General features: G+C 38.3%; 1 protein-coding gene across 1 annotated transcript in view; it reads left to right on the top strand.

Annotated features, from left to right (window-relative positions):
• Window positions 1-7,783, top strand: part of lrrc4ca (leucine rich repeat containing 4C, genome duplicate a) — a 50,388-nt gene extending 42,605 nt beyond the window's left edge. The window contains exon 3 of the mRNA XM_026918655.3: window positions 2,873-7,783. Coding sequence (XP_026774456.1) covers window positions 2,926-4,869 — 1,944 coding nt within the window. The 5' untranslated portion in view covers window positions 2,873-2,925 and the 3' untranslated portion in view covers window positions 4,870-7,783. The remainder of the gene's footprint in view (window positions 1-2,872) is intronic.
• Window positions 7,784-13,315: the final 5,532 nt, after the last annotated feature.

The raw sequence follows: 13,315 nt of genomic DNA, 5'->3' as shown, positions 1-13,315 counted from the left end.
TGTGAAAAGCCAGACTTCCACTCACCTGTTACACTTGCATTTCATTTCACAGTTCCTTCAGAGGCCCTCTCGTAGACCCTAAGGGGTCAGATACACAACATTTTTGATTTTTTCTTTTACTACTCTTTTTTTTCTATTACATTTCTCTTACTCTCACACAAGACACTTGAAGAGGGAAGGGGCATTTGTGGGTCAAAGGAAAAGAATAAAGCCTGAAGATATCATTATTCGCTTAGAGTAGAATCAGATGGTCTTTTTTTTTCCTTTGTGAGATTAGACAGAGGCCAGACAGAGACATATCCATCATGCAGGATCTGTGTCAGTGGGAGTCGGTTTTGTTTTAGCCCTGCTGGCCTGCCTACACCTGCCACCACAGAGAGATTAGCCAAAGATAGCTTTATTTGGTTTCTATGTCTCCCAAAGCTATTACCTCACTGAAACATCTAGGTGTGTCTGGTTGACAGGCTCCTCTCTCTGCTCCGTATCATATCTGAATATGAGTTCTATGTTTGTATTCGCTAATATGTTCTTCTTTTTCATTTAGCTGCTGGCAAGTATGTTACACCTTCCCAGCAGTACATCTTCTAGCTTTTGCTGCTGTACCAGGTAGCTTGGTGCACTTAGAGTCCCTCTCCTATTTATTCTTTTCTATGAGCCTCTATATTTCTGCCCCTGCTACCAAGCCATTCCCAATCGATGAAGCCAAAAGCTGGCCTGTTATTGTTTATAGAGGCTGTCTATAGTAAACTCATGAATTTTGCACTAGCAGTCTATGGTACAAGATGAATGCTACAGTGCAAAGCTCAATCTGCAGCCTTTTTTCACCTAACAGGCCTTTAGCACCTGTGAGCGCATAGCAGAGACCTGAATCCCACACTTCCATCAACTGAATGTTGTGCTCAAAAAGAGAGCTGCAACAGCAGCCATTTCCTCCAGCTGGAACATGCCATTGGTGCTATTTTTGCCTGAATCATCAAGGTAATTGGCATCTGTGGCCCTGCTGACATCTGGCTGTGCACTGCTAAATCACTGTTTCTGCACCCTGTGAATCGCACAGCTGATGTCTGAGGACAACATGGGATTAGACTGAGTTAATGTCATTCCTTTAAACAGAATTGACATTTACATCATGACTAAGATCTCTGTTGCATTTACAGAAATGTGGAGCAACTTCTTGCCAATAGAAATCTGCCAGTGAATCCTTTATGGTGTTGCCTATAGGTTCATTTTGTCTTCAACTTGCTGGTGGCACTTTTGAAGTATAAAATATATTTTACAGTATGAAAGATGATGAATACTAATTTATTTTATTTGTGGTAATAAAAAAGAGTGGCACATGATTAATAATAATAATAATAATCATCATCATCATCATCATCATCATTTGTTTGGGAAATGTCCGCGTATTCTTTAATTAATGAAATATCGACTGCATCTCTCGTATATGCAATTCTATGGTCTGCATTTTGATTAGGTCTGATACTATGCAGTGAGGCCTAATTTTAAACAATTAACATCAATGGACTTGATATAATTTTCAGTCTTCTGTGTCATGCTCTCTATGTGATGGAACACATGTCTTTCTGCCCTCGGGCTGGCAGAATTAATAATCACGGTAATCATGCAATTACAGAGTAACAGAATGGCCTTCCACTGGCAAAAGAGAGCCATTCCCTTATGGCAATGCCCTTTGGTTAAATGCAATGACTGAATACTCATTTTAGAGAACAAATGTGATGGCATTCTGTTTGGCATTCTTCCACAAACAAGTGCACAGTCCTAAGAACAAACCATGCAACCCAATCCTGTTCAGAACTAGAACTACTCAAGAGAATAATATTACACACGTAAATATATACCCAGGAAGTAAATATGGATTGACAATGTGATGTATTACACACAGACACACTCAATGCCTCACTGTGCTGCACTGGAAAGTAAAATAAATTGCGTCTTACGTTCTGAACTGACACTTACACATACATAAACACACAGCCTGTGGAGTTAGATTAGCAGTATTCCCAGAGTAGCAGGATTTCCAACTTCACTCATTCTTAGTCAAAGGCTGCCCCACATATTCCTGCACTGCTGTTTTCTGTTCCCAGTGTAGTCATATCCATGCCTCTGAGCATTTCTAAGTGATGTAATGAGAACTCTCCAGACATACTGGCTTGATTGAAGGACTGCTACACTGCAAGTCCCACAGTTATTTATGACCCCTGAGTCTGCAAAAATAAATTAAGCACCACTAGTTGACATGTATGCCTGTATCCCCCTGCCAGGAGACAGGGGAAACAAGAAAGCAGGTCTCACTATTGAGCTTCAGCTTTATTCAGATAGGATGGGGAAATACTTAGAATCTGTTTAATATTGGCTAATATCAAGCACTTTGCTAAGGCCACTCATAGGGAAAGTCCAAAAGGATTTTTTTGTCTGTATCTTGAGCTTTACATGGTTCAGAATGTTCTGTGTGTGTATCTGTTGCTATAAACAATATAAAAAAAAGTATTTTAATGAATATTCCATTGTGACCATAACAGATTTTTGTATCAAGCATCTTTGTTAGTCATTGTGTTTAATATAATTTTTGATCGAAATGCAATTTACCAGTAATGTCTTCACAGTAATTTCTAAGTACAGTGTTTGTTCATCAACGTCCCACCTGTTGTTTTCTATAATAAAATCAATCAATCAATCAAATGTTAAGAACAATAAAATAAACCAAAATTAAAATTTAAATATCTGTTGAGGAATAATTATTATTACTTTATATTTAATCTAAATTAAGGGTATGTAAGCATGGTCTATATCATTTTGATTGAGACCTTGTCTTAACTATGAACTAATCAACTTCTTTTTCATTGTCTTCCAGCTTTCCCATTACAACGCACCCCAAAGAGTGGACAGCCATCCTACGAATTATGAATGTTGAACAAGATGACCTTCTTCCTACAGCAGCAGACGATGAGAGGTCCTAGGTGGAACCGGGCCTTTTCCGACCCATTGTTTATACTGTTGTTGGCCTTGCAGTTGCTAGTCGTCGCTGGCTTGGTGAGAGCCCAGACTTGTCCATCCGTCTGCTCTTGCAGTAATCAGTTCAGTAAGGTCATCTGTACACGTCGTGGCCTGCGAGATGTACCAGACGGTATCTCGACAAACACCAGGTACCTAAACCTACAAGAAAATTTAATCCAGGTGATCAAGGTAGACAGCTTCAAGCACCTACGGCACCTGGAAATCCTGCAGCTCAGCAAGAACCATATCCGTAGCATCGAGATTGGAGCCTTTAATGGATTGGCCAGCTTAAACACACTGGAACTCTTTGATAATAGGTTAACTACTATACCTAATGGAGCATTTGAGTATCTGTCAAAGTTAAAGGAGTTATGGCTGCGTAATAATCCTATTGAGAGCATACCATCTTATGCCTTCAACCGGGTGCCCTCACTGAGAAGGCTGGATTTGGGTGAGCTGAAAAGGCTCTCATATATTTCAGAAGGTGCTTTCGAAGGCCTAAGTAACCTGCGTTACCTGAACCTTGGCATGTGTAATCTAAAGGAGATACCTAATCTCACACCTCTGGTACGTTTAGATGAGCTGGAGATGTCAGGAAATCAGCTCTCAATTATACGACCAGGTTCTTTCAAAGGCCTTGTCCACTTGCAGAAACTGTGGATGATGCATGCTCAGATCCAGACAATTGAAAGGAATGCCTTTGACGATCTTCAGTCACTTGTGGAACTGAATTTGGCTCATAATAACCTTACCTTGCTCCCTCATGACCTCTTCACACCGCTGCACCATTTAGAGAGAGTGCACTTGCACCACAACCCATGGAATTGTGACTGTGACATTCTCTGGCTTAGCTGGTGGCTAAAGGAAGTGGTTCCAGCCAACACCAGCTGTTGTGCTCGCTGCAGTACTCCTGCTAGCCACAAGGGACGGTACATTGGTGAGTTGGATCAAAACTATTTCCACTGTTATGCACCTGTCATTGTGGAGCCACCTGCTGATTTGAACGTGACAGAGGGCATGGCAGCAGAACTAAAATGCCGGGCAAGTTCACTGACATCAGTCAGTTGGATTACCCCCAATGGGTCTATCATGACACATGGAGCATACAAGGTGCGCATTTCTGTGTTGAATGATGGGACATTAAACTTTACAAATGTCACAATGCAGGACACAGGGACGTATACATGTATGGTTAGCAACTCGGCAGGCAACACCACTGCCTCTGCTACGCTAAATGTATCCTCAACAGAGAACAGCAGTGTCAGCTACTTTACCACAGTGACCGTAGAGACAACTGAACCATCAACTGATGAAGGGCACACCATAGTACCCCAGAAAGTGGGTCCAACTCCTTCTTCTGGAGTGTGGGAGACATCTTCTGCACCTTCATCAACCACAACCACAACAACCCGAACTCAAGTCTCCACCAAGGCCACTGAAAAAACATACACCATCCCAGTCACAGCACTGGGAGATGGCTCCCTCAACACCCTAGATGAGGTGATGAAGACCACTAAGATTATCATTGGCTGTTTTGTGGCCATCACACTAATGGCTGCAGTTATGCTGATCATCTTCTACAAAATGCGCAAACAGCATCACCAGCAGAATCACCATGCACCAACACGAACCATTGAGATCATCAATGTGGATGAGGACTGCATGACTGCTGGACCAACCATGGAGGGTCATCTGACTCTGCCACCTCTTGAGCATGAGCATCTTAACCACTACAATACTTACAAGACAGCATACAATCATGCATCCACCATCAACTCTATACACAGCTCTGCACACGAACCTTTGCTTATTCGGGCCAGCTCAAAAGACAATGTACAAGAAACCCAGATCTGAACACTTTTTCATAATGGTAAAAAAAAAAACAAAAAAAACAGAACCCATAATAAACTAAAAGAGAAATATCTGACATTTTCAATGTAAAGAAAATGGCCCAAAGTACTGATGACATGGAAGTCCATGTGCAACAAATAAGCGAATGATGAAGGCAATTCAGTGACTTTGGGCGCTAGGGTATGTTAATTGTTTCAAAGTGTCTTTACCTAACAGAAGTTATTTATTTATGAAAAAAAAACTATTGTGGTTATTTCAAGGAAAAAAAAAGCATTCTGCAGTTATTTTTCCAGCAATCATTTCTCCATGTTTTATTTTAGGATTGGTAAGAATGGCTGGTTTACTAATATGTTTTAAAACTCTATGTAAATCCTCACAATCTTTCATTTCATACTATGCGCTGATTCAGTAAGTTATTCACACCTAACTATGAAATTTCATTCTAGGTTCTCGTGGTTTTTTTTTTTATTTATTTATTTATTTTTATCAGTCACCACCTTAAAGTCCTTGCATGCCATTTTAGAAGCTACTGTCCCACGCTAAGCATCTTAATGACCAGCTGCTAATTCTAATGAATTTAGTGCTTGATTAGAGCTGATCATGTAATTGTCAGAACATATTGTTCTGGTTTTGATTAAATCAGATGTGTGGTTGGCTTTTCCATCTCTGGGTTTGGTGACAAATGTGCCATTATTTAAAAACAGGTGAAGTATCTGTGAAATATATGCATTACAGTTTCACTGGAAGGTAAAAATTTAGGCATAATATTAAGCAGAATCAAATGTGGTTAATACAGTTTAACTTGTAGCAATTCAGAGAGAATGCTTGTGCTTAATCTTAAAACTCGATAATCTTAAAGTTCTCCTGTATCATCTTAATTATTTTAATTATCAAAAATCTGAATGATGCCAGTGCCCACAAAACTTACCACACCCAGTTCATAGTGCCATATAACCTCAATCAGTTTCCACACTCTTATAAACCTGTCCAAGTTGTATCTGTTTGTTGTGTTGTTGTTCCAGACTCCTTCACCTTTGCAAGTTCAAATTCACTTGAGATTAAACCCAGTAGAAAACTTCCTGCACTTCACCACATTTTGCCTATAATAGGCCATTCATGAGTGGGTCTCAGATAAAGCATGGCTTATGACACAGTCCCAAGGAACAGTATATATAGCAGTGGCTTCAAGCAGATGTTAGGTTTGCATCGGTCTCATAGATTGCTCCATTTCCATTTTAAACAACATGTTAAGGGGGATTGCTGTGGACACAGTTTCACATACAGTAGATCCATCCTGGTCGCCATTCAAAGTCTGATGCTTGAAAAATAAGCCATCAATATGAAGGCTGTGCTAGTACCTTCAGGATCTAAGGCTATCCAAGATTCCCCCAGTTGTCTCTTTATTTATTATACCTCCATTTTCCTTGTTAACTATGTTTAAATAAAAAGCATTGAATATTTAAAACAAAATACACTATGCAGTTTGCAAGTGGATGAAAAGGATAAAATGCATCCCACCAATGATTAAACATGTAAGTGTCAAGAAGTCTTTAGCCAGGAAAGCATCCTCTAAAGATGTGAAATAATAATAATGAGCTGGCCAACACAGTCACTATGGTAACCAATGACCATGAGCGAGAAGGTAATAGCTGATGGAGCACCCACTGACCTGACACTTTAATGTATTTAGAGCTAAAGCACATGGAGAGACCCAAATTAATGCCAAAAGAAGACTCATTTGAAGTGCATTGTTCAGATCATAAAACCGTTCTTGAAACTGTTTATCAGTAAACATGTTAGCATATTGCATTTGTTTGGTTCAACACAGTTTAATAATCATAAACAAAGTCTCTGCTGGACAACTGCAGTGGGCTCAGAATTCCATGTCTAAAAAGCATCAATGATCAAAGCTCAAACATCTATGAGCCATGATCATAGCTTTGATCAGTCCTCAGAGAAAGATGATTATAATAATAATAAAAAAAAAACATTTCAAGTAAGACACATAAACTCACATCACTCACACGTCACTTCATACATTGTGGCGTATGAAAAATTCTAATCACACACAAAATGCATACAGTGACTCCAGTGTCCATGATTAATTCTGTTGCATTTAATATAAATTAGGTAATAATAAAAAAGTCATAAGTAAAATCATAATAAAGCTGATTAACCTAAACTTGCTAATCCACGCCTCACCTTTTATATCCCATAATACCAATGGACTCATGAAGCCATGGTTATATAAACATCTCCTACCACTGTTGAAAAGAAATCTGGGTAAGATTAAAGAAAGGAACTTATGTTTCATCTTAAAGAGCTGCACTTCCAAACCCCATTTCATATCCAATGATGCCAACCTTGTAAAATTTGATGATTATGCTAATAATGCCTTGAGATCAGCACATTGTTGTGTGTATTATCAACTCTTGTTTTGTTTGTGAACTTAGATCATTGTCTTAAAATTCCATTCATAAGAAAAGTCTTTGTCCTTTTGTCTCATAACCGTGCTTTGATTCAGTTTTAGTTCTTTCTCAAAAGCTCTATGGTGAATTCTTGTGTGATGGCTTTTTTTTTTCTTTTGTCTCATTATGAAAGCATCTTTTTTCTATTGAAGAAGGAGCAAGTGAATTTCTCTCTGTTCCACACATTTTTTTTCTTCTTCTTTAAGAAGGAATGCTGTTCTAGTGATAGATTTATATAAAAATACATTTTGGGGGAAAAAGGGACTTTTAATTTTACATGTGCCAACCTGTTTCAAAAGATGAAAAAGAAGCGTGTTGTAAAACACAAAATTGATTTTCATGTAAGCATACTTTCATGACCTTTAAAAAAGATCAATTATAGAAAAGGAGTTTGTAGTTCATACACAAAAATATGGTTACAAATAAACTATTGTTGTTTTTTTTCTGTATGACCTGCTTTTTATGACAGCATCTGAAAGACAACACACAAGTAAAGAAATAGTTCTCAATAGTTCTAAAAAACTTTTTTATAATAATCATAAGGCTACGATGCTTGAAAAGTAAAAGGCCATTTTTAAAAGAGCAACAACGAATAATAATAATAATAATAATAATAATAAAGTACCATGATAAAAGTAACACCAAGGCTGTTGTAGGATTCAAGAAGGTTTTACATAAGCTCATCAGCTGCAGATGTGTATGTGCATACCAAATGTCTGATACTGCAGAATCACTGCTATGGTGCAGACTAGGTTAGGAAAAAATATTTTAAAAAGCTTGCGAGAACATAATTATTTTGTCTAAAGCAGGTGGTCAGTGTTCCTCCCGTAGCATGGATGAGTTTAATTTTCTCCTTCCTGTGTTCAGGAACATTGCATAAATCACTGAGTACAGCACACCGTACAGAGCATCAGCAGAGAACACCTATGTGTGAGAGAGAATAACTGCAACTGAATAAGTTGTTGTTATATATGGATCTACCATAAGTGAACCTTCCTTCTCTCCATGTTATATAGTTGCATTTTGCAAAGTCTGAAACATTTGTTTTGGTTGGAGAACTCTTGTGGATCTATGATTTATGAGTTATTTTTTTTCTGATGCTATTTCACAAACCATCACTCATGAATCACTTTGTTTCCCAGGTATATTGGAATATGCATATAGATATACATAATATATTATAGATATACATATATAATATACAATAATATATGAAATGATTTTTTTTTCAGGTGTTCCTGTCACTCATACAACTATAGTATTTACAGTATCCTAAATAAAAGAGCAGAACAAATCAAACTCTAGAAGAAGAGACCAAGGACCAGGGAGCATATGATAGTCTGAGCTGTGATGACCAAGAAATTCTATTGTAGTGAAATATCTTGAGTAAGCATTGAATTATGAGATATTTCCCATTAACAAAGTGTAATGTGCATGAATACATCAATAACTAAAGTCAATTCTGTGCATATTGGGGAGGTATGGGCTCTATCCATGTTGTTTGTAAATGTCTATCATTTTTAAAAGTAGGAGTATGTTAACCCTATATTTCTCAAACTGAACAGTCCTGCATGCAGATTTGAGCAAACTGTGTATACATACATTCACCAGTCACATTATTTGGAACACCTGTATACCTGCTCATTAATATAGTTATCCAGTCAGCCAATCATGTGGCAGCAGTGCAATGTACACAATGCAGATAAAAGGTCAAGAGCTTCACTTATTGTTCACATCAATCATCAGAATGGGGAAAAGGGGTAATTTCAGTGCTTTTGTCCATAGCATGGTTGTTGGTGCCAGATGGGCTGATTAGAGTATTTCAGAAACTGCTCTCCTGGGATTTGCACAATAGTCTCTAGAGTTTATGCAGAATGCAAAAAACAGAAATAAAATAAAAAATAAAACTGAACAGTGTCCAGTTCTGTGTGCAGAAACACCATGTTGATAAGAGAGGTTGGAGGGGAATAGCCAGACTGGTTTCAGCTGACAGGAAGTCTATGGTAACTGAAATAACCACTTTTTCCAACCATGGTGAGCAGGAAAGCATCTGAGAGTGCACAACACTTCAAGCCTTGAGGCAGATGGACTACAAAAGCAGAAGACCACAGCGGGTTCCACTCCAGTCAGCCAGGAGCAGGAATCTGAGGCTACAGTGAGCATAGACTCACCAAAACTGGACAGTTCGAAATTGGAAAAAGACCAGGCAATTTTTTTTTTCCTCCAATCCTTACCAGCCCATATCAGGCTATTTACACAATGGTTTCCATGTAACACGATATTCAGTATTATACTATATTTAGTTCCGTAATTTGTATATATATTTTACCAGGGCATCCCAAAAGTCTGGGATGGGGGAAATCAACACATTTTAGCAAAATGACTCACACAATTTTTCATGCTTAATTTATATTGTTAGTGGTTTTTTTTTTCAGATAGCCTTTAAGAATGCCTTTGACAAAAGAAGAACATATCGAAATCATTCTCATGGTTGGCATGAAGCTGTCGCAAGGTTGTGATGGATTTTAACAGGAAACACTGCAAGCAAATCACGCACAAGACTGTTGCCAAACTTATTATCAAATTCAAAAAGACTGGAAGTGTTGCAGACCAACCATAACATCCACTGATGAAGGCACAACCGGCATGGTGCTAGAATACATAGTCCCCTACGTGTGAAGACTTTTTTGGGACACACTGTATAATGACAACGTAGTTTATGAATGCAATTTTCCACTTTTCACAGCTAAATGCATTACTGAGCTGCATTTCCTGTAGTTATAGTATTTTATTTCTGTCTGTCTCAGTACTCTTAGCATTTATTGTGAAGGTCAGGCCTTGAATAGAACTTGCCAGTCATGCCTTACACAAAGGACAAACTGCTAAATTGGAGGACAGGTCATCAAGGGCTGCACTTACACACTCAACTCATGTCAGTGCTTGAGCACTAACCTGACAGTTGTATTTTCTAAATGAAATGGGTGTCCAATTGTATTAAAAAGAAAGCTTTTTTTATTATGGATTTTCTGCCTCTTTAGTCACGGCCAATTCCCACTTACTTGTTAGTTCTTCCCAACCCTGTCTCACAGGAGCAACAATCACAAACTACATTTTTGCAAAAAGAATACCAATGTTGTGTCACAAGCATATGATGTATATGAACGCATCAATCTTTCATTAGACTGCAATGTAGGACACATTCTACACGAACGTAATTTAACCATGCCTTTACCTCATTTTTAAACAAAATTGAGCATTGCATATGTGTAATTTAGTGCTTTAAGATAGTCATGTTTGCAGGTTGGTGGTAACATGGTACAGAAGTGGTAAATGATTAGGGTCGTGTCTCCTTGCTTGTGTTCCTTGACCTTAGTGCAGCTTTTGATACCATTGTTCATGCTATTCTCCTTAGAGTAGAAAATGTTGTAGGTGTTAAGGGAACAGCCCTCCCCTGGCTCAGGTCTTATTTGACTGATCATTATCAGGTTGTAGATGTAAATGGTGACTTCTCTACGCATACTAAGGTAAAGTTTGGTGTTCCCCAAGGTTCTGTTTTAGGCCCACTGCTCTTTTCTTTATATATGCTACCTCTGGGCAAAATTATTCATAAACATGGTATTAGCTTCCACTGTTATGCTGGTGACCCACAGTTGTATGTTTCAGCAAAGCCAGCTGAAAGACACAAGCTTAATAAATTTGAGGAATGTGTAAAGAACATTAGACATTGGATGCTTATTAACTTTCTTTTACTTAATTCTGACAAGACAGAAATACTTGTACTAGGTACATTGTCCTTAACCATTATGGGACAAAAGCTTACCTAACAATCTCTTCCTCTCTCTTTCTCTCTCTCTCTCTCTCTTTCTGTCTCTCTTTGCTTGTTGAGCTACACATGCTACTCCTGAGATACCAGTAAACCTGATCCCTTCTGCTCTCTGGACCTGCCTGATCCATCCTGATGCCCTACGTCTGGTTGGAGTTCTCATCGGTTGAGATCGTTTGCTGCTGCTGGGGGTGGCCCCACATGGAGGGCCTGAAGATCATTGGGATATCTGCGGATGGTGCCACCTGGGGGCTGTGGAGATGGCTTGGGGATCTCATATGGGGAGTTGTACTGTGATGGCTTGGGACTGTGATTGCTGTAGTGGCTTTGCGGCTGCGGTTTCCATGAGCAGTTTTGTCCCCATCAGGTCTCCATCAGTGGACAGTGGATAGGTTCAACAAACCGGACTTCATGTGAAAACTGTAATAAATTTACTGGTTGCAGTAAATTCTGCAACACTATTTGTCCATGTAGTACACAGTTATAGAAGGGATTTATTTATAATCGCACTATCCATTATCACCCAGATGAGGATTGGTTCCCTTTTGAGTCTGGTTCCTCTCAAGGTTTCTTTCTCATATCCTCTCAGAGAGTTTTTCCTTGCCACCATATATTTACAATTTATTTTGTTTTATTTTAATTTGAGTATATTTATTTGACAGTGCCATTGTTAAATGCACTATACAAATAAAACTGAATTGAATTGAAGTGTTTTTTTTTTATTAGAGCTGCTCATTCACCTATACCCTACTGCAGTTTTCATCACATTCATTTGATATGCATTTTACACAAAGGGTTAAAACAAGGCACTCTAAAGTGATAAATAGTACTAGTGATCTTTTTTTTTTCTCCCCATCTTCTAATGTTGCAATGACACCTGTCCTCCTGCAAAACCCCAAATCCTTGTCTCCTCTGAGCAACTCAGAAATGTGGAGAACCAACAATCACCACAGTCTTTTTGAATTTATGTATCATCTGAACCACGTTCGAATTTTTGAATCTATCAAGGTCATGTGGCATCTCTGAGATTTTGGGGAGGGTCTCTGTTGCCTAGGGAATTATGCACTCTCATGTTACTACATTACCAATAAGCCCCTTTCACCTCCTAACAAACCTAGCTATCTGTACACAGAAATGGAAGACACCCTCTTAATGTGTTAATTAAATGGTTAACTAAATGGTTAATTAAAATCTTTTTAATTCCAACATCCTGTGCATATAAAGTATTTTGACAGTTTGTGACCTTGCATGTTGATTAGCTATGAGACATTTAAATACTAATATGCCGCCACAGCAACAGGAAGCTATTTAAATGCTACTGGGAGAAAATAAATTTACATAGCAATGAAAACTTTTAACAAATATTTCTATATATTTTTAGAAATATATATTAGATGATGATGATGATGATAAAACTGATAACCACATAAAAATGTGTCAGTCTGATTGACAGGGGAGAGGATAATGCCATCCTTCCACCCAGAGATCCCAGCCAATTATGTTCTCTTGCACACTCTGTCATCCTGGTATGATTCAGTTTTGAACTCACAATCTCTCCCAAATGCTTTTAGTCCTGCATCATTTGGGAGCCCTGATGTGGCCATGGTTCAGTGGTGTGGCTCAGAGCTTACTTAAGTATCAATTTTTAAGGATGTTCTTAATGTAAAGATGATACACAACACTAGTAGTTTTTTTAGAGACTGAATATTTTGCCATCAATTTTATATGAAAAGATACAAATAAGAGTCTTTTAACCATTTTTAGAAAAGTAGTGAACTGTCAGTAGGGATGATAGATAAGATACTTGTGATACTATCACCCCACATTGTTCGGGTGCCAGGTGTGACTAGTTAGGAAAAGGATTATTAAATGTCTTCTAAAGTATTGTTCGTTCTGTCAATCTATACTCAACCCACACATAGTTAGTGAAGAGTTAATGAATTTGAGCATTTTATTTCAATTTCAGATTCTGACTTTGATGGCATTGGATTTTATGTGTGTGGGTGTGTTCCAGAGCTCAAGTGCCTCCAGCTGGCCTTCTGTCTGGTCTATGAATTCCCCACTACACCCCACCCCAAACTCCATGTGCTTCAGATGTATTGCCAAATGTATACCAAATAGTTGCATATAAATACAAAAGAGAGCAAGTGGATGCTCA

The sequence above is a fragment of the Pangasianodon hypophthalmus genome, chromosome 9 (genome assembly GCF_027358585.1).
Source record: "Pangasianodon hypophthalmus isolate fPanHyp1 chromosome 9, fPanHyp1.pri, whole genome shotgun sequence".
In the NCBI taxonomy this organism is placed as follows: Eukaryota; Metazoa; Chordata; class Actinopteri; order Siluriformes; family Pangasiidae; genus Pangasianodon; species Pangasianodon hypophthalmus.
Note: the sequence above shows the minus strand (reverse complement) of the source record. Positions and strands in the feature narration are given on the sequence as shown.